The following is a 25,615-nucleotide window of genomic DNA, read 5'->3' as shown; positions in this document are numbered from 1 at the left end:
AGTTAGGTCAAACTTGAATTCAAGCTCATATAATAATTGAGCTCGAGCTTAAACAAAAAATCAAACTCGTTGCTCAATAAGCTTGACTTGTGAGCTTACTAGTGAGTCAAATTTGAGCCGGCCGGCTCACATGCCCACTTAAATAACTTACACCACTACTATTAAATTTAAGCAGCGTCAGAAATATTGCTCTATTATATTGACAGCTGTATGTAATATTAATAGGGAAAAATTTTTTTATAAGGATACCATGATAAAAAAATTGGTAATTGTTACTCTCAAAGCTTTTAAATCTATATTTGGAAAAGTTAAAAAAGTTAATATTAATTACTTATGCATTATATTAACGCCGAAGATTCAAAGGTTCTTCTTTCAATTAAAAAAAAAAAAAAGATTCAAAGGTTCTTGGACCCCTCAAAATCAAATAGTAATAAAGATATCATAAGCCAAAGTTTTCCAAATCTACCATATCGTAATATCAAAAGCAAAGATATAAAACCTGTAAAGGCACATGGCAATTTTGACAAATCTACCAAAAAAAAAAAAATTAAAACAAAATTAATTTCCAAGTTAAACATCATGATTACAACAATCTTTATGACTTTATAAAACTTTTTCTAGTTCGAGAAAAAAGAACAAAGCTCAGAATAGTCCCAAAAGAGCAAATGCATCCCCAAATGATGAATGTCTTCTGGTAGCAATCACTTCCAATGCAAATCCTATCTCTTCCAGTGCCCACATTTTCTCCCTTATCGTAGATGAGAGCAGCAATGGAGCCAAAAAGGAAAGAACCAACTGGAATATTTGAAATAACAATGTTATGGTTCACACCAAAGTTTTCTTGGCCGAAGAGCTCAGAGGACACTGAGACAGCAATGGAGGTTATAGCACCGGAGCAGCTTCCAATGATAGCTGTGCTCACCAAGAGAGGGACCTTTCTAGAGCTTATGAGAAGAAAGAATGAAATAGACATGAAAATCATCAAGACCGCTATGGTGCCAATCTTTGATATCTTGTACCTGCTCCTGTTTCATTAATTTTTCATGCAAGTGAAAGTTAATTAGAGTTGAGAGTGGGAACATGCAAGTCTTAATTAGTTTTTGTTTTTTGTTGAGAACAATTAACTTACGACTCGGATCTTTGCAACCATGTGAACTTAATAAATGTTTGGCTAGCCGCATTTGCACGTTAGGGGACTCCATCAGGTTGCTATATTAAGTTCTATTAAGCCAATTTTTTTTTTCTCATCATTTGTTATTATGCTATATTGGTGTGATAGTTTATACTGCAATGATCTGTCAACTGATGGAAGAATTATTAGGTGCATATATTAGACAGAGAGAATTATCAGGATTTCTTTTTGTCTATAATAAAAGCATAGTTACTGTAGCAGCTGCGCTTTGACTGCGCTTTTATTGTAGACGGAGAGAAATCACGATGATTCTCTTTGTCAGATGTCCGCACCTGATAATTTGCCCAACTGATGAGTGCCAATTAGCTAAATTGTTCAAAATTTTAAAAATTATTTTTTAAGTTCCAAATTTGAATCTATTCTAGATCAAAATTTATTTTTTTACAGTTTCTATTGCTAAAAACAAGAAACCATTTAATGTACTTAGCAAGAACAATATAATTCATTTAATTTACTTTATAAAAATCTTAAAATTTATTAAAAAAATGTTCAAAATTTTATCAAAATAAGCTACTGACGAACCTGGAGAAGATGGAGAGCGGCGCAGTTGCGAGCCTCCCAAAGAATCCAAAAGACGAATATACTGAAAGCAGTACAATTTCAGATACGCCTCGTGATTGTGAAATCTGCCCCAAATTATTGCCATATACCAATCCCAGAGTCGCTCCGCATAAATACACCATAAAATACAGCCAAAAATTCACCTTCTTAACCAACTCAACCACTCCTTTCACATTTCCCTCCGTCCCAACCACCACCACCGCCTCCTCCTCCTCCTTCTCCTCCTCCGTTCCTCCCTCCACATCCCCCACTTCACCCACCCCCACCTTCAAACTCCCCTCCTGCTTCCCCCTCCTCACCGCCCACTCCCCCACCTTCACCACCGGCACCAAAATCACCGCCGCCACCATCACCACCAAAACCATCTCCGGCATAATCCCTGACGAGCTATGCAACGTCGGTACCGTCGTCTGAATCACCGCATACGCCCCCGTCACTCCCGCTATACCAAACATCATCACTAGCCCCGCCTTCACATCCCTCGGCTTCTCTCTCATCGCCCAAATAGTCGGCATAGTCAATAACGCAATCACCACTGGCGTCACAGCATTGAGCAGCACGTAAATTTTCCCGTCACTCCCACTCGACGCCGCATTATTCTTCCCTACTATAACCTCAGCCAAGGCTAAGTAAATTTTCGCCGTTAAACCAGTGTAGCTGGTCGTAAGCGCGATGACGGTGCCGTGATCCGCCGGTAAAAACTGTCGCATAATTGTTATGTACGCCACAGTGTTAAGCCAGCAAATGCTGTTTCCATTGAGCATGTTGAGAAAGAAGAATTGAGTGTACGAGAGTGATGAAATTATTCTTGACATGAAGAGGAATTGCAAGCCGTAGCCGATTGCGCTGAGAGTGACGCCAATGGCGAGGACGGCGCATAATGGGAGGCGGGAGGCGGCGAGGCCGGCGCACCAGCCGAAGAGCTTGCCGGCGTCGGAGGCAAAGGCGAGGTTATTTAGCTTAACTTGGGTTATGCCAAGTCGAGATTTGAGCGGAGATGAATAGGCTGAGAAGTCTGTGTTGGTGCCGCCGATGGCTTGGAGCCAGATGACTGTGGTTACGGTTAGCCATGGGAGCACAGACATGGAGCTTGTTTGGGACTTCTGATCCACGTCCGTGTATATATTTATAACGCATGATCGAAGTGGGAAAGCAACTATATGGGTGAAGTAGATTTTTTTTTTTTTGGCTTATGATGAGGAAACGTTCTATATTGTACAATTTATGTGTGCATGACAGCATGAGATAGTGTGAAATGCTTCATGAAAGGAGTGCCTTCTACGATACGGGGGAGTATGGCTATTTTTGAATTAATTAAGGATTTTATTAATGAAGTGATAGGTAAGACTAATCTTGATTTCTTACTAATAGTGTGGACTGTTGGGAAATGTATATGGACGAGATTAAATGTCAGATCAGGAGCGAATTGTTATTATTATTATTATTTTTTAATCGTGGCAAGTAAATTAAGTCATAAAGAAAAAATTTCGGTTCAGTTCTTTTTTTGAATTGGACTTGAATTGACTCGAGTAATTTCAAAATTAAATCAAATTATAATATTGAGTTATATAATATGTATTTATATGTATAAAATTAAATATAAAATCAAAGCAGAAGAAAAAATTTCGATGTTCGAACAAATTTAAATAAATTAGTTCAAAATAGGACAAATTTAAGTCATGTATCGATTTCAAATTGGACTATGGGTATTCAACTTGATTTGAAATTGATATTGAATGGATTCAAAATTGAATAATTCGATCTCAAAAATTGATTGTCAAAATAAATTTTTGCAACAAGAAAGAAAATAACTTTTGTTGCAGGTCGGAATATTCGAGGCAATAGAGAGATAAAGAGTTTAACGTCTTAGTTTTGAATGATGATCTAGCACAAATATAGATAAAAGAGAGAGGGGAGGGGGGCAAGAGTCATAAGAGACACCGTAATTTTTATGTGAAAAATCCTAAAAAAGAAAGAAAATCACGAGTTCTTGTTAAGTTGAAATGAATTCACTAGTGTTTATTGTTGATTACAAATGATGCCCTTCCTCGAGAGAAGGTGTTGCCTTAATGAAGAAAATATAAAGTAAATTACAAAGTTGAGATTGGAAGAATCCAATGACATGAGAGTTGTTCTCAAAAGAATTTTAGCTTGTTCATTTGGTCAATAGGATTGTAATCATGTGAAACAGGTTAGTGGGATTGCTGTCAGGAAATAGTGGTAAAAAAGAATAGTGTCGCCGGGCAACAGAGATTAGAAGGACTGAAGTTTAACGACGATGGTTGTATGGATTGTAGTTGGCATGCGAAAGAGGTCGAAAGGACCATAATTAATCAGGTGACAGTGGTCGGAGGCCTATGGTCAGCCGGTGACAAAGGTCAGAATGATCGTAGCCGAGCAACGATAGTTGGAGGGGACTATAGTCAGGCGAAGGTGGTCAGAGAGATCATAATTGGTGGTTAATGAAGGTTGGAAGAACCATATCTAAAAATGATAGTGATCATCAGGACCGTAGTTGACAGGTGAAAGAGGTCAAAAACTATAGTCAGACGATAATGGTCGGAATGATCATAATTGGTAGGTGATGGCGATCGGAAGGACTACGATCTCAAAATAGTGGTTGGCAATGTTATAATTGGTGGGCAATGGAGGTCGGAAGGATCGTAGTCAGGCAAATACAGTCAAAAGGACCATTGCGGCCTGGTGACAGTGGTTGGAGGGAACATATCGGGCGATGGTGATCGATCGGAGCGACAATAGCCTGTGGGTGATGGAGGTCGAAAGGATTGTAGTTGTGCGATAATGGTCAGTCGAACCATAGTCGATGGTTTATAGAGGTTGAAAGGACCATACTTAGCAAGAAACTATATGTAGAAGGATCGTAGTCTGGGGACGAGCGTCGGTTATGGCTTGTTGGGTTGAGCACAGGCTTGACTCGTGCGGGTGCGGGGCAGACAAGGGCATGGGTCATGCGGGACGCATCTGGGGGGCAGGATCTAGGTCAGTTACGAGTCTAAATCCACTACAGCAAAAAACGCAATTACCGTCGGAGCTTCTGGCGAATATATATTTATATACCGGACATGCGACAGAAACATAATGTTTCAATCAAAATTTTAACGTTACCAGCGTATTCTGTTCGCCGATAATTGTGGGTTATTCTGTAGTGATCGGGTTTCTAGGTTGACCTGAACCCAACCAGAAATTTGAAACAAGTCAAAAAATCAAGACCTAAACCTAACTCGTTCTTTGATCGGGTTGAGCCTAACTCAAACAATTAGGGTCGGGTTCTAGTTTGGTTTTCGTATTGTGTCAATTTTTGACACCCTTAGCATGCAACGACAACCTAGCAACGAGGGTTCACCAGCGGTGGTGATAGGATGGTGCGCTCGACGATTCCTCAAACCTTAAACTTTTCTTGAGTCTCTAGCCTGCTCCAAACCTTCTTCCCAAAAGTATCCCCTCATGTGAAAAGATGTTTATTTATAGATTTGGAGAGTGACATGCCCCATAAATATGGAGAACATCTATGGCAAGTTTAGAGTGTTCCATCAGATGGCCCATACTGATTCTCTTGATCATAAAGTATTTATTCAACATTAGGTGCCTTAATGAATGATGTCAAAATTAAGCGATTTTGGGCTCATTGGATCGTCTCGTCAAACCACTCAATTCAACTATAAGCATGCTACATTTGATATCATTTGACTATCCAGTTAATTATTTGAAGCTTCCTAATATGCTTCAAGCCATTGATTTGAACTCATTTGGGCTCGGATTGGACCGATTTTGCTGTCGTTGGGCTCGTCTCGCAGAGAAGTTCAATTTGACGATAAATTTGATGAAATTCGAGTTCGGATGTTCCCAAATTTTATTTTTGAAATTGACATTCAGATATGCTTTGAGATTCATGCATGATCAATGCCATTTTTATGATGTATCAACTTTAAAAAGTTATTTTCTTTCTATCTATTTGTTGCTTTTTTTTTTCGTTTCTATTTGTAAATTAAGTCATGAACTTCGGTAGATGTATTCCCACTTGAAAAACTTCTATTGAGAGTATCTCCATAAAAGCAAAACCAGCTTTTAGGTAAAGATCTTTATACATAAGCATTTATTATTGATTGCTCTATATACCAATATTATGATAATAAAAAGTTAAATTCAATTAAAAATACTCTCAAGGATTTATTTCCATTTTGTTCTAAGATATAAGTTAATTTTGATGCAATAAGAAGTCTTAATAATATTTTTTGAGGACTTCATATAAATTAAGGGAATACAAATGCACTTTACACTATAATTTAGATTTGATTTGACTTTCTTAATACATTTTGAAGCAGCTTTCTAATACAAAATTTTTAATTCAGGAATTTTTTGTATCAAAAAATTGTTTTAAAAAATATTAAGAAAACTATACCAAATGAAACCTTAATATTAGAAATTTGGTTTACATATAACTAGAGAATTTTTATTTTAAATTATTTAACATAATAATAAGATGTATTTTCTATTTAATGAAAGTCTTCACAAACTAATTTATTGGGTTTATTCATTTGCATTACCATTTCTTTTTCAATTTCAAACAAAACTACATTCTTAAAGATTGAGTAATGCTTTTCTCACTGAAGTTTTGGACTCCCCCAATTAATAAATAACTAATAGGAAAATGCAATAATTTACACACCAAAAAATTAATATTAAATCAGCACAAGATTAAAATAAAAACATATATTTGAACGCAATTCATATTTAATTTGTTTATCTTATATGTTAACTTAATATTAATTTATTTAGTTGTATTAAATATTATTAATCAATAGAAAATAGGGGGTAAATTTTTTTTGTTAATTATATATGTTGACTCCTTTTGAAAATATTAAAACGTAAGCCGTATCTTTTTTTTTTTTTTTTTTTTTTAAGTGTAATGAGGGTAGAGAATCGAAAAACAAGGCCCTAAGCACAACTCAGTTGATAAGGAGCGAAATAAACAAGCTGCGGTAAAAAAATATATATGCAATGGTCAAATAGATCAGAAAACAAAAACTGGATCAAACATTTAAGACCAAAAAGAATGAAAAAGGAGCAAAAGTCTCGACTCAGAAGACTCCAAAACATTCCCAAGTTAAGTCATGCATACTCCCATGTAAGAGCGAGTCATCTATGAGGCAAATTATTCTATACGGACATCAAACACCGTCCATAAACCAACTAGAATGTGCCACGTCACCCCAGCACGGTACCGCAGCTCCGTACCGCCCTCAGTACCGCGCTCGGTATCATGTTCAGTACCGCTGACGTGACACATTCTGGTTGGTCTCCGAACAGTGAACTGCGTTCGACATCCGCACAGAATAATTTCTACATCTTCTATAAGGCATATGATAATACGAAAGAAAACATCATGTGGTTGCCAATCAAATGCAAAGACCATCCAGAGAGTCTAGCGAGTTTACATGAGGGAATATGTCTGGCATCATCGTCTAACAAAATAGACCAGCCTGTAAGTTAGACTGAGTCCAAAGCCTACAGAATTCAATCCAAAATCTTATTGTTCACATCATAATTGTTCCAAATTTTAAACTTTAGAAGAATACCTCTCTTGGTTCGGCAATGTAAAGCCAATAGACTATGAACCGAGTGTTCATATCTTCTAGAATTTATTTAACCCAAGAGAAGGTATAAAATGCAACAAATAGATAATCGATATGCATTCTTTATCATATTGGACCTAGACAATTAATATGCTCTAAAACTTGCATAAAATGCGAATGCAGCAAGAAAGTAGAAAAAAACAGAGAGAATAGAGGTTAAGAGGTTGAATGAGAGAGAGAATATTCTGTGCGGACATCCGACACAGCTTATCATCTTGAAGCCAATCAGGTGCAGCCACGTTATCCAGTACCTAGCAATACCGAGCCGCAGTACCGAGTAGAGGTGACATGGCGTATTTTCATTAGTCTCTAAAAGTCGTTCGGCGTCCGCACAGATTAATTCATCTGAATAAGAAGATGCATTCAAAGAAAGAATGTTTAATGCTTTCAGGACTTGCATTGGAAAGGCTACATGCAGGGTTAGTAGGAATATTTCTAAGAATCAGGGCATTTCAAACCACAACTAAAGCAAGCCAAGAATTAATGAAAATCGCAAGGCATGTTTGTTTATGCAAATATGTTTGCTCCGACCAATAGGTGTCATGTTAGCATAAAGGGGCTATAAGAATCTTTAAAAGAAGGTTTAGCTTTACCCATCCACAAACTACAATCTTTCCTAGAAAAGGGAGAATGGGAACCAAGTGGACTAGTTTTCCCAAAAGCAGCTTTGACACCGGACAAAGGGGTCAACAACTCCTCTTCGACAATCTTAGGATACCGAAATAGAAAACAAAGTAAAAACTACTCAAATCTTATTCATCTCAAAAAATCTCCCTTATTATAAGTATTGACTATGTATTTATAGACGAATGTAGCAACATATTATGCTACACCTCTTAGAAGAAAGCTCTAATCCTATACAGACATACTAACAACTAAATGGAATTAAACTAGTCTGAAGTTTAACAAGAGTAATCATCTCAGCTCTGGCGTCAAGCTTAGTGGATACAGGGAAGGTCTAGTTGTGTGAAGTATGCAATAAAAATTTTTCATGGTGCTAAGGAGGTTGTTCAAATGTTCATTGTAATAAAAAAATTCTTCAAGGTTCTTTCCCAGGAACCAACGGATCCCATATGGGGGAAAATTGTTGTCTTGTGTAATAGAGAAAGTGAGGAGATTTAGCATAACAGCAACAATAACCATAAGCCTTCTCCAATAATATGTTTGTTCGGTTTTGCCTTTGAACCAGCTCAAATGGCAATTAAACAACAATCTGGTAGCTTTTCCAGCTCGCAAATTCTTCAAGTTCCATAGATTTGGTCATCTTGTCCAACACGACGAGTAGTTACCCTCTTTGAGGAATATTTACTAGAACATGAAGAAATAACAAAAATATAAAACGATGTAGTCCAAATAGGTGAAAAAAGCCAGAAACCACAACCATACAAGCAGACGAGGGTAATTTGCTAGTTCACCATCAGCTGTTGAATTCACATAAAGAAGATGCATGCATGACAGCAACGCAATATTTTTATAACACATTGTATTGTGAATGGATGGGTTTGTCAAATTATCATTGATAGCGAGAGATGCGAGAATGTGGTGGAAACTTCAAAGGTCCAAAATTTGAAACTAGCGGTGGAAAATCATCCCAATCCCTACAAATTGTTCTGGATTAAAAAAAGAGAATGAAGTAGAGATGTCCAAGCATTGTCTATTTAACTTCTTTATTAGAAACTTTGAAGAAAAAGGTACGGCGGTATTTCATTTCTAATGGTATGTTCGATTTCAGAATTAAAATTTAAAAGTCGTTATTCAAATTTTCTCAAAGAAATTATAATTTCAATTATTTTGCATATTTTTAAAGCAAAAAATAGTATCACGCCGCATAATCTAATTCAAAAGAATTTCAATTTTTCATTTAATTTAATATATCAATCAGAGTTGATTATTCTCATTTAAACAATAACATATAAACGATGGAAAACATAAATGCAATTATGTAATATTTACAACTCGATAAAAGCCCAAAATAATATATGTACAATAATTATGAATACAAAACAAGTGGTCCATCATTGCTAAACCTCATGACTACAAAAGAATAACTAATAAGTGGAAAATGAAAAACTAAGTATGTTGTTCAAAATCTCACTTCACTTGATCTTTCCCCTTACATGAAAATATGTAAACTTCACATAATAAGCATAAAAAGATTCACCTATCAATATACTCATCTATTATCTTATTAGTCATATATGTATCACTATCATCCATATCATATATCATATCAATTCATTCAACTCACTTATTCTTATGCACATTTCAGTTCACATATATTATAATAATAGATATCATGTATGTTTTCCTATACACATCATATATACAATTCATTATAACATGTAAACTTACAATGTAATCCTTATATGTATGTATAATGCCAAGATCCATGTCATTACCAAATGAATAGTACGAATATGCATATCAAATATATATTCATATTTAGATTTAGTACATTATATCCTGATCATTTCACAGTTAATATTTTTCCTTCTTATTTCAAATAAAATAACATACATAAAAACTAACCAGTGAAATTACCACCAATCAAAATGTTTAGAGTAATGATATATATTGCATAAAAAAGTTACATGGTGGGGAAGTTTATTAAATCAGAAGATATTATATTTTTATCATTTTTAGAAGAGAAAAATATACAAATTTCAAAATAATTGAAAACAAATCTATAGTAGTGGACGCTAACTATGATCATACTACTTTTTATAATACAAGCATTAGATGAAAAAGCACCATAGAGATTCCTCTCTCTTTTCTTTCTCCTTCTCTTCTTCCCTTACTCGTCTCCTTCCCTAGTAAGCCAATGAAAATGAGGGAGAGGGATGACTTAGAGCTACTAACATAATATAAAAATATATATAAAAAAATATTTACTATTTAGTGCCTAGCACCACAACGCTCCAACTCGACACCATAGTGCTACATGCTCGTTCTATAATTACTTTATAATAGAAGCATAAATGTCATTGTGCCGAATTTTGGTGCCCAACACTGCACCCCCCAAAGTTGTGGCGTTCTAAGTCACATCGCTACACTTCGAAAATTTCATTGCATTAGTGTAATTGTTTATCAACATTAACTAATTGACTCTAATTGTTAAAATAAAATAATCTTTTTTGAAAAAAAAAAGATGTGGAGTTTTAAATGAATGACAATGTAATTACATATTATTAAATAATAAATTTATTAAATTTATAATTTCAAGTAATGGGTTTTAAATGAATGACAATGTAATTACATATTATTAAATTATAAATTTATTAAATTTCTAATTTCAAGTAATGGGATGAACTCTTATTTCGTTTCTAATAGTTAGAAATTGCAAATTCATAAAATTCTAATTGACTTTCTTTTTTGGCATGAACAAGGAGTTGGTCTCTCACTCTCCTCCTTTTTCCTCTAAAATTTTTGTGTGAGGGTATCCTAACATAATATCTTCAACACTCTTTTTTTTTTGTGGGACATTTAGGTCATCTAAGGCAAACTCACACACACAATGCATACACAGAGACTCGAACCCAAGATCTCTTGGTTGAAAGTCTAAGCTCTCAACCAACAGATTAAGGTTATAAGAACAGAGAATACAAACCATTAATATTTAGTTTACTGCTTTAGAAGATTCATAGGTTTACTTGTAATTAATTCATATTACGTTTCTCTGTGCTCTATATAAACAGAGATACTCTTACTGTACAACATATAACAATGAGATATCAGTTTGTCATTCCGCTGTCTTCTCTATATTCTTCCCTTTAGTTTCTACATGGTATCAACGAAGGCTAAGATCCGACGCCATGACTGATTCAACTTCTTCTCGTCTGCAAGAACGGAGCAACACCACGATGTCCGACGAGGCCACAATCTCAGCGACTCTCAAATTTGTTGTATCCAATCTGCGGAACCTGGTGACTTCGCCCCTCACCCCCGACAACTTTCTCATCTGGAAATCGCAAGTTCTCAAAACACTGTGTGCAAATGGGTTCTTGCAATTTCTTGATCCCAAGAATGATCCTCCGATGCAGTTCTTGCAAAATCAAGACGGCACATCCAAACTAAATCCGCTGTATTCGCAATGGATACTCACGGACCAGAAACTGCCAGCTTCCATTTGTTCTACCATTTCCTCGTCGATCCTTCCGTATGTCATATCTCTTGACTCTACGGCACAAATATGGACGGAGCTGGAAACTCGATTTCAAGCAACAAATCGCTCAAAGGTGATTCAACTAAGAAATGCACTGCATAATGTATCGCTCAAGAACAACTCAATGACGGTATACCTGTTGGAGATCGAAGTTATTGTCGATCAAATATCGGCGGCAGGGTCTACAGTTGACCCCGAAGATATTATTCATCACATCCTAAATGGGTTACCGCCAATGTATCAATCCTTCAAAACCACCATTCGTGCCACGAGCTCACCGCTGACTCTCGATCAGATATACCCTCTGTTACTGAGCGAAGAAATAAACCTTACGGTGGATGCTACTCGGTTTGCCTCACATTCTGATAACACGATGGCTCTATTTAACAACAGAGGAAAAAGCCGTCGTCCAAGAGGCAAGAATTCCTATGTTCCATCGTCGTCCTCAAGAAATCAGCAAAACGATCAAAACAACACCTCGGTTGCCCCAAGAATCGATCGAAACAACCAAATCTACTGCCAAATTTGCTACAAGAAGGGCCACTACGCTCAAACATGCTGGCATCATCTCAATGCTCAGTATGTTCCGCCCAGCAAACAGGGCAATACGGCTCTAGTAGTCAATCCAGATACTCAGGACACAACATGGTTCTTGGACTCGGGAGCATCCTCGCACCTTACCAATTCTATGGACACCATGTCTATAGCCAATCCCTACCATGGAACGGACAACATCACAGTTGGGGATGGCAATTCCGTGCCAATAGCTCATACAGGGTCTGGAATACTACCGACCCCCAGCCGTAAGCTGAATTTGTCTCAAATATTTCATACTCCCTCTCTCAAATTTAACTTACTTTCGATTTCTCAATTAACGCAAGATAACAACATATCTATTACTTTTAATCCTTCCGGTTTTATGTTGAAGGACTTAGCGACACAACAAATTTTGCTTCAAGGACCATGTAAAAATGGTCTCTACAAAGTTCCAATGACGTCTCCAGCAACTCAACATCTGGCGTTTTCGGCTTCAACATCATCTATGCATACTTGGCATCATCGCCTAGGACATCCGCATAAACGGATCTATGATTTCATATCTAGTTGTAATTTGTCTTTGAACATGAATAAGCAATTACATCTCTGTACTTCTTGTATTGCATCTAAAACTCATAAGCTTGTGTTTGAAAACTCGTCACATCGTCAAACACATCCGCTGGCCCTCATTCACTCGGATGTTTGGGGCCCATCACCTACGCTTTCAGTTCAAGGCTTTAAATTTTACGTCATATTTGTAGATGATTTTTCGAGATACACATGGATTTTTCCTATTCGACATAAATCTGATGTTTTTCAAACATTTGTAGATTTCCAAACTCAAATAGAAAGGCTTACTATGAAAAAAATTAAAATTCTGCGCACCGATGGGGGCTCTGAGTATGTCAACTCTATGTTTAAAAACTATCTGACGAAACAAGGAATTGTCCACCAGCTTTCATGCCCGTATACACCCGAACAAAACGGTCTAGCTGAAAGAAAGCATCGTCATATAATTGAGACAACTCGTACGCTCCTCCTCACAGCATCTCTACCTCACGCTTACTGGCCCGATGCGGTAAACACAGCTGTGTTTCTCATTAACAGGTTACCATCGAGTAGTATCTCTCATAAATCGCCTCTTGAACTATTGTTTAACAAGAAACCAATCTACACAGGTTTAAGAATTTTTGGGTGTGAATGTTATCCGCTGCTTCCACCTCATAGTGCGACCAAACTTAACCCAAAATCTCATAAATATGTTTTTCTTGGATATTCTGATGTATACAGAGGATATCGTTGTTTAAATCTTGCAACAAATAAGATAACGGTATCCCTGAATGTTAAGTTCATTGAGACCAGTTTTCCCTTCTCAAACTTAACATCTACGAATCAAGAATACTCACAAGATATATGTCCTCTATTACTAACACCTGCTTCTATTAGTCTCTCGTCAAATGTAGGTAAACCTACACTTTCTGTTCACAACAACCTCCCTGACATTCCTATTCCGCTTACAAGAGAAGTATCACAATCCAATTAGTTTCCTCCGAATACATCTTCCTCTGGCTCAAGTCACAGAGACCAGTCAGTCATTCCTACGCATCCAATGACAACCAGAAGCAAGACTGGTGTGCTACGACCAACAAATCGATTGAATCTCATCCACTGTCATTAGGAAACTACTACTCAACAGGATCCCACCACATTTGCCGAGGCATTCAAAAGTTCACACTGGCGTCAAAGCGATGGCATCAGAAGTTCTTGCCTTGCAAAAACAGGGTACTTGGACCTTGGTGGAACACCCGAATAATGGTCAAATTCTTGGCAGCAAATGGACGTATAGAACCAAATATCTCCAAGACGGCTCCGTAGCAAAATAAAAAGCGAGACTAGTGGCTCAAGGGAACAATCAGGAGTATGGCATCGACTATACTGAAACATTCAGTCCGGTAGTCAAACTCCCTACCATCCGCATTATGCTGGCCATTGCGTTATACCATCAATGGCCAGTCCAGTAATTGGACGTGGCCAATGCATTTCTGCATGGAAATCTCTCGGAAACAGTCTACATCCGGCAACCAAAAGGATTCGAGGACAAATCTAGGCCGAACCACGTGTGCAGACTAAACAAGGCCATATATGGACTAAAACAAGCACCACGACAGTGGTACAACACGTTCACGTCATTTCTCCTCACACTCGGGTTTACTCATAGTAGTGCATATCCATCTTTACTCATTTACCGCAAAGCTCAAATTCAAATTTTTTTACTAATATATGTTGATGATATATTAATTACAGGAAATGACAAGTCTCAAATCTCTTCAATTCTTGCCAAACTCGGTTCTACCTTCTCCATGAAACATCTTGGAGAAGTACACGACTTTCTAGGCATTCAAATCTCGAAATATACTAATAGCTATTTTCTATCATAGGAAAACTATGCGATCAACATACTACAACAAGCGAATCTCACCAACTGCAATGCGCTATCCAATTGCACATGCACAAAATTCCCAGCAGACTTCAGTTTGGACAAGTTCTTTAACGATCCAGCACTGTATAGAAGTATTACGGGAGCATTACAATATCTTACAATAACACGACCTGACATAGCGTTCAGTGTCAACTTATTGTCTCAAAATATGCATGATCCGTCTCCAAAACATTTTTATTTACTCAAACGTTTATTACGCTACATAAAAAGGTACATTACAATTTGGGTTACCAATCACCAAAACTGATCTCGTTTTAAAATCTTTTTCAGATGCAGACTGGGCGGGAGATCCGAACACTAGAAGATCTACCTCAGGTTTCTGCTCTTTTCTAGGAGAATCCTTAATATATTGGACAGTAAAGAAACAAAGAACAGTGTCTAGATCTTCAACATAATCAGAATACAGGGCGCTTGCAGCTCTAACATCAGATATTGTATGGACTCGTAGACTATTGGCCGACTTTGGCATTCAACAACACTACCCAACAAATCTCTACTGCGACAACATGTCCGCTATTGCATTAGCAAATAACCCAGTTTTCCACTCCATAACCAAACACATAGAAATAGATCAAAAATTTCTACGTGATCACATTCAACAAAACAATATAAAGTTACATCCTATCAGTACAACAGATCAAATGGCGGATATCTTCACCAAATTCCTATCCACTCCTCGGTTTCATCAACTTCGTCTCAAATTGACGATCATTCAGGATCCATCAATTTGACGGGGCATATAAGAACAGAGAATACAAACCATTAATATTTAGTTTACTGCTCTAGAAGATTCATAGGTTTACTTGTAATTAATTCATATTACGTTTCTCTGTGCTCTATATAAACAGAAATACTCTTACTGTACAACATATAACAATGAAATATCAGTTTGTCATTTCGATGTCTTCTCTATATTCTTTCCTTTAGTTTCTACAAAGGTGAGTTGTGTTTATGAAAAAAAATATTTCAAAATATTTTATATCAAAATGAAAAATTATATGTGCATATTTTTTAAATTTATTTTTAATTTAAAATAGTTATAAATATTTTTTATTTTTTATAAATCCGAAAAGGTTATTTAATAAAAAAATCCTTTTAAATTCGAGGTCACGCGGGATCCGTGGAAGTCGAATAAATGAATTTTATTTAATTACTATAATTCTCGTTCCGCATTGCCTTCGTAACCGCCGCTGGAGAATAATAGGTTGGCAGAGGGATCTTCGCGGGTCCCAGACCTGGAAGGCTCGTGTTTCTCCGAGGATTACCGCGACACGGGTCAAGCGGTTTCTTCGATTAGACAATCGCGATCCGCAGAGCGGGAGGAGCGCTAGGTCGGCAGATATTTGTTAGGGCTGCTTTAGTGGGCGGATGCCGGCGGCCTGGCTAGGGCTGGGCTGAGGGCCACGAGAGGTATCGCATGGCATTGGGGGATCGGATGGCGTGGTTGTTCTCACAGTCGTCGGCATTGGTGTCGATAAACTTTGATGAGTTCTCCAGCCATGAGAATGGGGGTTCATCTAGGCAGACGAGGGAGTCGGAGGCGCCGGCAGAGGCTGATCCAGGTTCAGCAGCGACAAGCTTGGCGTACTTACCGCATGCGGTATTTTTGCGCGAGTTCAGGCACGAGTGCTTCGAGGAGTACGCTCCCATGAAGCCTTCCCAGAGTGCATTGGTCTCAAAATGGCGGCCCAAGGATAGAGTAAGCAATTGTTCTCTCTCGCTCTCATTAAATTTTCTCGTTTGCACTGGACCCATCTCGTTTCTCCAGTTGACGTTTCTTTATTCTCTCTTCTTTGGTGCTTTATTTTCTTTTTCTTCGGCTGTATGTCTGCATTGGTCACTGAATAATGCGTGGGTGTTTGTTTTACCTACCTTTGCTAGAGGATAATTAAAGTTCTTTTGTAGATATTTTTATCTGGTGATCAAGAAACATAGATTCTTCAGTTAGCATACAATAGAAAGTTTCTCTTAAGTGTGAACTATCCGTTTTGTATGCCGCATTACTCAAGGACCCTGTGATCATTTGAGTGTCAGAATTTGATTTTATTGGAATCGATGAGAAAATATATCACTAATTGGGCAAAGCTCCTTTGCATCAATAGCGTAGCTTGCTTTCCTATGCAGTTTGACTTGATCTATGACTGATCCTTCTTTCCCACCGAATATTATATTTTATACTCGAAGTTCATTGCATCACATGGAGGATGCATTGTAGACACCAATCAAAGATCAATTTTTTTTGAACGGAAACAGTAACAGCGCTAAATGCGCACCTACTAAGATTTGCATGCATACATTCACATAATTTTTGCTTGAGCCGTCTACACATGCCTCTTATCAAATATCACCATAGAGTTCTGCCTTTTTGTGTGTTAGAAATTTGTGGCAATAGAGTGAGTAATTTATGTCTTAGGATTGCTCAAATATACACACACATACAAATAAAAAAAGTTAACAAAAGGTGGAAGAGTTTCTACTTGGAAAATTTGGAAAGGGAAAAAACCACAAGGCCTAGTTGAAATAATCAAATATTTAAATAAATATAACAAAAGTATGTTTTTTCCCTCAATTGGAGAACATTGGATTACAAAGTGTGAGTTGATAATTTGCCTTATGTGAATATAGTTGAAAGTATCGGAGAAACAGTGATGGATTATATTGGAGGTAATAAACATTTCTTAGTCGATACATGCTAGTGTTGCTAGTGGATTATGGAGCTCGGGAGATGCTTGTTGAGTGATGGTGGCCGGGCAATGATAGTCAACTAATGATTGTTGTGTGACGACAACCAAGCAATGACGACGACAACCAAGCAATGACGATTGTTGAATAGAGCTTTAGAATTCTTGAGATGTCTAAGCTCTTTCTAATTTTAGGTTCCTTTCTTGTGAAGAATGATGATTTGTTAATTTGTTTATAATTTTTTGGAGTTTTATTTTTAGTTAAAATTATCAAACACTCTATCAGACGACTTGTGTTTATTCCCTCATCATAGATTGTTTCATAGGTGCTTAATATTTTGATGACATTGGAATTGAGTGATCTTGGGCTGACTACAAGCACACAATATTCAAATATCGTTTTGTTCCACAAATATTATTGTGAAGTTTTCAGCTATACTCAAAAGACTTGATTTAGATTTATCTGGGCTTGGAATCAAGGCATTTTTAGTATTGTTGAGTTTATCTCATCAAAACGCTCATTTTGACTATCAAATTTTTTTAATCAGAGTTCAGACGGTTCTAAAGTCAATCCTAAAAGTTTTTTAGTCTCTTATTTGTATCAATTTTCATGCTTGATTGACTTATCACATTTGTATCTAGTTTGTGGCTTGATTCCTATAAGCGTTACATTGAGGATCCAAGTTTACTTCTAACTTCTAAGTTAAAGATAATGTAATTAATAGCAGTAAATTATATATACGGGCTCTTATTAGCTGTATATCATCGTTTCTTTTTCTTTTTAAACCTTGATATATAAATGCTTGTGCTCTGTGGCATAAATACCTTTAAAATTTCATTCTTAAATGCTGTTATGCCTGTTAGCATCTTGTTTTTTCCAAACTACAGGCATCGTAATTAGAATTAGTGACTTTCAATTATCTTTCTGGTCTGATCATGAGTTTTGTAGTGCAGATGAAGACTAGTTGCGTGGCCCTTGTAATGTGTTTAAACATTGGTGTTGATCCTCCTGATGTAATTAAAATATCTCCTTGTGCAAGAATGGAATGCTGGATAGGTAAATTTGTCCCCAATGAATACTTATTTCATATATTTTATGAAATTGTATCTTTATTTGAACTGGTATTTCTGTACTTGGTTCTTAAGAAGCAATAACTACTTTGTCAGAGATCCGGCTTATCTGCCATTTTTTGTGGCTATTTCATCAATTTCTCTGTTATGTGGGGTTTTCACAGTTCAATGGTTGCCATTTTTTTTGTTTACACTTGCATAAGTTATTGGGTGAATTTACTTCTTCTTGGTATGTCAGGAAATATGTATTGGTTCTAAATTTGTTAGTGGCAAAAGGGCAGGTTCCCATGCTTTTCAAGTTGGATATCCTTACATCCATATCAATATGAATGATGGAAAATTCATAAGCCTCAAAATTAAAAAATTATGTAAAGTGAAAATAAATTTTAAAAGTAATTTTTTTATAATACCCAAATAATATGTTAAATAATGATATATTAACTTTCTATTGAACTATGAAAAACAAATTAGCATACATATGAAATAAAAAGTTGCACACGAGACACAACCTAAAGTGACAAGTGATTAATTGCGTGAAATAGAATTGAAATTCAAAATAGTACAAGAGTAAAACAACATATTATATATGAATTACCTAAAAGTATATTATAAAATCAAGTTTAACTTCAAATTCCTTCTTTCTCAATTCCCTACTTATCCACATTTAATTTAAAAAAAGCTGACATAATTGACAACTCATAAATCATCTGCACTGTTATCACTGAGGGAGCCTTTATTTGGTCGTCGTCATAACAAATTGGTCTATACCCTATCTCTTCCTGTGGAGTTCAATATCTCTCAATCTTTTCTTCTTCATTTATTTCAATAATCTTTTTTTTTTTCATAAATATTTTTCATCAACATAAAGATGAGAATAATACTCTAAAATTTTTAGAGGATGGTGGTGGTGTGTGGTTTTCAAGTGATTCCCAGTAGATGGTAGTGGCTACGACAAAGGTGGTGGGTTGGAGGTCAAGACAGTTGAGAGGAAGTTGTTGCGGCTTGGGGGTTCATGAAGGCATGATTTGTTCGGGGCTTTAATTTAGGATTTAGGCATGTTTTAATAAAAAAAGATATAAATTGGGTGAGGTGTACACCTCACACCAGTAAGGCGAGGTGCACCTTAACCAAGTTGAGGTGCAAGCATTATAATAAAAGCTTGAGGCGTAAGCCTCGAGGCATTTTTCAGTGAATTGTGTTGAGGCGGGCCTCAAGGTGAGCCTCATATCGCACAATTAGATATGCACACACACAATAACCTATATATGAAGGAAATTTAAACTAGACATAGAAATTGTTAATAAAAAAGATAAGAGACATAGCAATTTTCATTTTGTTTGATATTAGAGTTAAAGATGAAAATGCTAAGATGAGATGAAAATGCCATGTAGAGAAATTATTAAACGTGAGTTTTAAGAAAGAAATTAATTTAGAAGAAGATAGTAAATAAAATAATGAGATACAATATAATCTAAAATTCGAATATATGTTAGCTCGACAAAAGATTATGAAGGTTAAACTTTAGATCTAGATGGATCCTTATTGGGATTATGAGAGCTATGAGGTGATGTTGCAGCTATTCGACTATAAAAAAATTTTCAATAAAAATTTGAAGGTTAAGAATTAGAATATATCAAGTGATAAGAGTAGTATTTTGATATTGGTATTTAAGAACAAAGATCCAAAAGATTATTGATGATAAAAGAATTAAAATTATGTGTCTTACAGTAAGGTTATGACCTATTGGAGAGAGTAATGAATCATAGAAAATATGTTGGTATCAAAAAAGTTATTTGGTTTTGTGCCTAGAAAATACACTATGGAAGCAAATTTTGTACTAAATCAATTGATGGAAAAATAAATAAAAAAGGGAAATAATTTTTATTTGATTTTTTTTTAACCTTGAGATGGTTTATGATCAAATACTATGAAAATTATTTTGGTGCAATTTAGGGTAAAAAATTGAGCTAATATAACTGAAGTTGATGTAGGACTATGTATGCTTTAAATGATTGAAATAAGAATTTGCAAGCTTTTAAGTAAGAGCAATAAGAACTAAAACGTTAGCCACTTAACGATAATAAAAAACAAGAGAGGGGTGCCTCCGCTTAGGCCAAATCACACGGTAATAGTTGGGATCACAAAACAATTAGAACTTCAACATAAGCTGCAATCAAATAAGATTAGGAAGGAAATTGAAGAGGGGAAAAAGTTCACTCTTGTCGAGGCACAACGATGATTTGCCACTGAACGGTGGAAAGCTGTTCTTCAATGGCTTCTGAAAGGGCAAATATGATACGCTCCAAGTATTCATCAACGGAATTATCTACTTCCGGATTGACGTCAGAGAAGGGTGATCAGAGGATGTCGACGAAGCCTTGTTTGTTGTAGCCGGAGTCGAGTTCAGGATCGGTCATGCATAGGTTTCGTTTCGTAGTGTTGAAGTGTTGTAGACGACATTCTTTTGCTGTCCCTGTGGATTCCCCTTGAGAGAAAGAAGTTTCTCCAAGGAATCCAAGGAGAAGAAAGGGTGAGAGGGTGGCTGGAAGGTAGGGGCTTGGGGGGGGAATTTAAGTTTAGATTTTAGAGGGTGGATGGAGGGAAATTAAGAAAATTTTCCCCTAATTAATCCTTTAATTTGGAAAGGATTTAAGGGAGATTTGGAAAGAGGGAGGGGGCGGGTAAGAGAGAGGGAGAGGCCTTGAATTCTTTCCAAGGAGAGAGGCTTTAAGTTTGGAAAGTATTCAAGTTGGGACGCGGGGGGGGGGGGGGCATCAAGAGGAAGAGGGGTTTGGGGAAAGAAATCAAGCCTACTTGATTTGGAATATTAAATTAGGAAGGATGGATTTCATTCCAATCTAATTTAAAATTCAAATAAGATTCATTTTGGAAACTTTCCTAAAATTAAACTTGTATTTTAGGAAACAAAATTCAAATTCAAATAGATTTGAATTATGAATTACTTATGTTGCCTAAAATATAAAGACCCAATTAGGAAGGGCTTTATTGTATGCTTTGATGGGGGAAATTCAAAGGGGCCAGCTAGGGTTAGATGGCCGCCGGTTTCGGTGGTGGGGGGTGCGGTCGGTTGGGTGAAGAGGGAGTGGACTCGACCACAAGGGGAGGAGAAGCTTGAGGCCGCCGGTTGAGGTGGTTTGGGGGTGGCCGGCGATTTTGGGAGGGGCGGCTGGGCCGAAGGATGGAAGGGAAGGGAGGGAGGAAGACAAGGAAGAAATAAGAAGAAAATAGCCACGAACCTGGACTCTTCCAAGGTTGGTGGGTGATCTGCTTCCCTCTCCTACGGATCTCTCTCTAAAGACTCTCAAGCTCTCACAAGAACTCAATTTACATGAATTTGATTATAATTCATTCATTAACTTCAAAAGAAACATAAGAGGCCTATATATAGCCTCATACAATGAAAGGGAAATAAAAGACGACATTTTCCCTAGGGCTTACATATGACAAAACCCTTAAGTAAGGGTAAAACGAAAAATGCTACTAAAACAAATACATAAAGTAAATGATTAAAACAAATACATATGAAGACTTAAAAATAGATCGGCGTGGTCGTGGACATACATCATCAGCCACGTCTCTGATACTTTCCATGATCTGATGTCCCCATCAAAAGTTATTAAAAGATATTTGTGATGACCATTGACTATTATTTGAATAGTATGGTGAGCATATCGGTTACATCATGGATTAGCACTTTGTTTGTATCTTTTTGCATTGGTTATAAAGATGCTTATAAATGTGATTCAAGTTAAGGTATTTTGGTATATTGTTTTTGTAGATAACATAGTTTACTCAATGTCCACATCTGATGAAATAATGAATGGATAGAGCAATAGATAAAATGTTTAGAAGAACAAGGGCTTAAGTTTGGTATAAGAAATTATATGATATGTAATTTTAATAGGTATGCTATTAACAATTTTTAATTAGTATTGCTAAAAGATAAAGCAATAATTAAGTGTAATGGATTTAAGGGTGTGTTTTAGCAACTACTATTGCTTGTAAAGTAAAGCCATATATGAAACTAATATGCGAAAAACCAAGTTTTTGAGTAGCTATTAGTGAAGTTGTTTTATATATATATTTTTTGGGAAAATTCATCCATATTGTTGCGTCTTAAATATTAGAAAGATATTTAATATTTGGATGGTTATTGTTTCAGTGTAGTTGTTTGTTCAATGACTAAAATGCACTACTTTTATTCAAATACCATCATTAAAAAAAAAAACTAGAACAATACTCATCTCTTTAGCACCCTCGAGCCCATATATGAATAGGACAGCTTACATCATGCAAATAAAATATTTTCTCACTAATAGAAATATTTCATAACACTGCAAAACAAGCCTTAAAATACTAATTCATTACTTATGCTGGTATGGAATGTGAACTCATAAAAGTTGTCCAGTTATAAACTTAACAAGTAACCTATGTCTCTTCTTTAATCATTGCAAATACAATAACATCTCACAACCCAACTATCTCTTTAACACCCTCACTGTCCAAAATCTTAATTTTCATTGAGGACTTATAGTGATATGCAATAATAATTTGCCTCACAAAGGTAGGAATGATGTTGTTGTATGTAGTTATGTAATGTCATTATAGTGTTTAAAATCTGCCCTTGATTTTCAAAATAATATGTAGGAATATCATATAAAATTACTCACTTTTTGCATACACCAAAGTATTTCTCTACTGTATGTCTGTATATGAAGTGAAGAGTTGAGGTTGTTGAATGCCTCCTATTTCCCACTTATGGGTTGACTATCTCTTAGGAAATTATGGATATGATATTTTGTTTTAGGAAATGAATTCAAGAACTCTCTTTGCATCATATGTTCGTCATTCACTAGATAATACTTACATTTTAAATACAAACATCAATTAGCTTTCTAAGGATAGTTAACCTAATGAATAAGTAATAACACTTTCTTGGTGGTGGCATATGGAAGCAATTTTTGTGATACCATATTGATAGGAAATACTTGAATATTTCAAGTAAACCCTAACAAGAATAGGGAAAAACAGCAAGAGAAACGCACAAAAATCTGGTGGAAAACTCTCCCAAATTATAATTGGATAGCAAAAGAGAGAACTAACGAAACAACAAAACAACGATACAATTGATCCTCAATTCGAGAGGAGGATCGTCTCTCCCAATCTCTAGATGAATTTAGAGCCCAAGACACCAAGAAGAACCCTCACAAGAACACAATAATCAAACATAACCCTAACCCTAATCTCCCTCCCATACTTAAGGCATACAATTATAACAATAACACAAAAGACCTAAAGGATCTTGTCTCGCCCCCTCCTTTGGCTTGAATTTTGAATTTGAAATCAAGTGGACCCCACCCCTTCTCTCTCTCTCTCTCTCTCTCTCTCTCTCTGCCTCTTGATGCCGCTCCCTTCTGCTAAAGACGTGAACTGACCCCTTAGAAGGGGACGTTTGGACCGGTCCACTAGGGGTTGGTCTAACACTAGCGCTCTCCCAAAGAATTACCTTGTCCTCAAGGTGAAAACAAGGAAACTGATGTTTCACCCTATCATATGGCTCACATGTGGCGTCTTAGTCCGGGAGGAGGTTCTTCCACTTGATTAACACTTCCTTAGTCCCTGGCGAACCCCCATTAGCTCCAGAGGTTCCAACATCACCTCTAAATCCTCAATTAGTGTCACTGGTAACTCAGAGCTTGCTGCAGAATCTCAAATTTCCCTCCTCAACTGAGATACATAGAACACTGGGTGTATCATCGCCGTAGGAGGTAGTTTCAGCCGGTAAGCCACAACTCCAATCCTCTCCAATATCTCATATGACCCAAGGTATTTTGGGGCAAACTTCTCATTTCTCATGTTGGCTACTGTTAAAGACGGGAATTTGAGAGGAAAAAAGCTTGCTTTATTCATTACAATCTTCCCTATTTATAGATCTATACAGGATATCCTAATGAGGAAATAATAAATTGCAGATTTTAATACACAAATAAGAAAATAAAATCTTTCCTAAATTCGTTCCCTCATTATGGCGTGATCCATGAGAGTATCCCACGGATTGATCTTTGTGTCCGTCTGATCCTTTGTACTAGGAACGACTGGATTTCAACACTCCCCCTCAAGCTGGGAAATATGGATCTGTCATTACCAGCTTGTCAATCATACGGAGAAAAACAGAACTGTCCAATCATTTAGTAAGGAAATCTGCAAGTTGATCCTTTGATGATACATGGTCAACACTTACTAGACCACTGTCTAGTTTTTTTTTAATGAAATGTCGGTCCACTTCTATGTGCTTGGTCCTGTCACAATGTAGCTTCATGGGCTCATCCCACTTAACCTTCAAATATTCTAGGATTATTTTGATCCACAGTAGCTCACATATTCCCAAGGCCATAGCTCGATATTCTGCTTCTGCACTAGATCTTGCCACCACATTCTGTTTCTTGCATCTCCATGTAACTAGGTTACCTCCAAGAAATGTGCAATACCCAGAGGTAGATCTTCTATCAACCGGTGATCCTGCGTAGTCAGCATCTGTGTATACTTATAGGGTCATTCCACGATCTCTCTTAAAGAGAATTCCTTTTCCTGGTCTTCCTTTAAGGTAGTGCAATATCCTGTCTACCGCTTGCATGTGAATCTGCTTTGGATTCTGCATAAACTGACTGACCATGCTTACAGCAAATGCTATGTCTGGTCTAGTGTGGGAGAGGTAGATCAATTTCCCTACAAGTCTCTGGTAGGCCCCTTTATCTACATCTGGATCTTCTTTAGCTTCTCCCAGTTTAAGATTAGGTTCTACTGGTGTTGGTGCTGGCTTACAGGCAAGTTTACCTGTTTCTCTTAGAAGATCTTTGATATATTTCTGTTGTGAAATGAAGATTCCTTTGCTGGAGTGAGCTACTTCAATTCCGAGGAAATATTTTAGTCTACCAAGTTCTTTGATGTCAAATTCCTTAGCAAGATTTTTCATTAAACTGGCTTTCTCCTCTTCATTACTTCCAGTCAAAATAATATCATCAACATACACTAATAATATTGCCACTAGTCTCGCCTTATATCTCTCTAGTGTGCCATCAGCTTTGTATTTTACTGAGAACACCCATTTGCAGCCGACCGATTTTTTCCCTATCGGTAGATTGACGATCTCCCATGTTTTGTTCTTCTCGAGGGCCTGCATTTCATCTTTCATGGCATTTTTCCAATTTTTATCAGATAAGGCCTCAGAAACATCTT

At 36.6% G+C, this 25,615-nt stretch overlaps 2 protein-coding genes across 3 annotated transcripts in view; one reads left to right on the top strand and one right to left on the bottom strand.

Annotated features, from left to right (window-relative positions):
* Positions 1 to 571: 571 nt before the first annotated feature.
* On the bottom strand, positions 572 to 2,927 carry LOC110100976 (protein NUCLEAR FUSION DEFECTIVE 4-like). The gene is made up of 2 exons (XM_020828706.2): positions 1,715 to 2,927; positions 572 to 1,025 (listed from the first exon to the last, which is right to left on the bottom strand). The coding sequence occupies exons 1-2, from the start codon at positions 2,836 to 2,838 to the stop codon at positions 596 to 598; spliced, it is 1,554 nt and encodes a 517-aa protein (XP_020684365.1). The 5' UTR covers positions 2,839 to 2,927; the 3' UTR covers positions 572 to 595.
* Positions 2,928 to 15,751: 12,824 nt separating this feature from the next.
* The window catches only part of LOC110101051 (regulatory-associated protein of TOR 1), a 60,434-nt gene continuing 50,570 nt past the window's right edge, over positions 15,752 to 25,615 (top strand). The window contains exons 1-2 of one of the 2 annotated variants that reach the window (XM_028700531.1): positions 15,752 to 16,305; positions 18,242 to 18,344. In XM_028700531.1, the coding sequence (XP_028556364.1) occupies positions 16,024 to 16,305; positions 18,242 to 18,344 (385 nt within the window). In that variant the 5' untranslated portion in view covers positions 15,752 to 16,023. Of the gene's footprint in view, positions 16,306 to 18,241; positions 18,345 to 25,615 lie in introns of those variants that run through there. The other variant, XM_028700532.1, reaches the window with a different exon arrangement.

Source organism: Dendrobium catenatum, unplaced genomic scaffold (assembly GCF_001605985.2).
Source record: "Dendrobium catenatum unplaced genomic scaffold, ASM160598v2 fragScaff_scaffold_1553, whole genome shotgun sequence".
Classification (NCBI taxonomy): Eukaryota; Viridiplantae; Streptophyta; class Magnoliopsida; order Asparagales; family Orchidaceae; genus Dendrobium; species Dendrobium catenatum.
This window is presented reverse-complemented; position numbering and strand designations above follow the sequence as displayed.

Bases quoted from the DNA above. Each gene is read 5' to 3' on its own strand.
- LOC110100976 (XM_020828706.2), bottom strand. From the start codon at position 2,838: ATGTCTGTGCTCCCATGGCTAACCGTAACCACAGTCATCTGGCTCCAA. The intron at 1,026-1,714 runs GTTCGTCAGTAG...TTAATGAAACAG, and splicing joins CCGCTCTCCATCTTCTCCAG to GAGCAGGTACAAGATATCAA.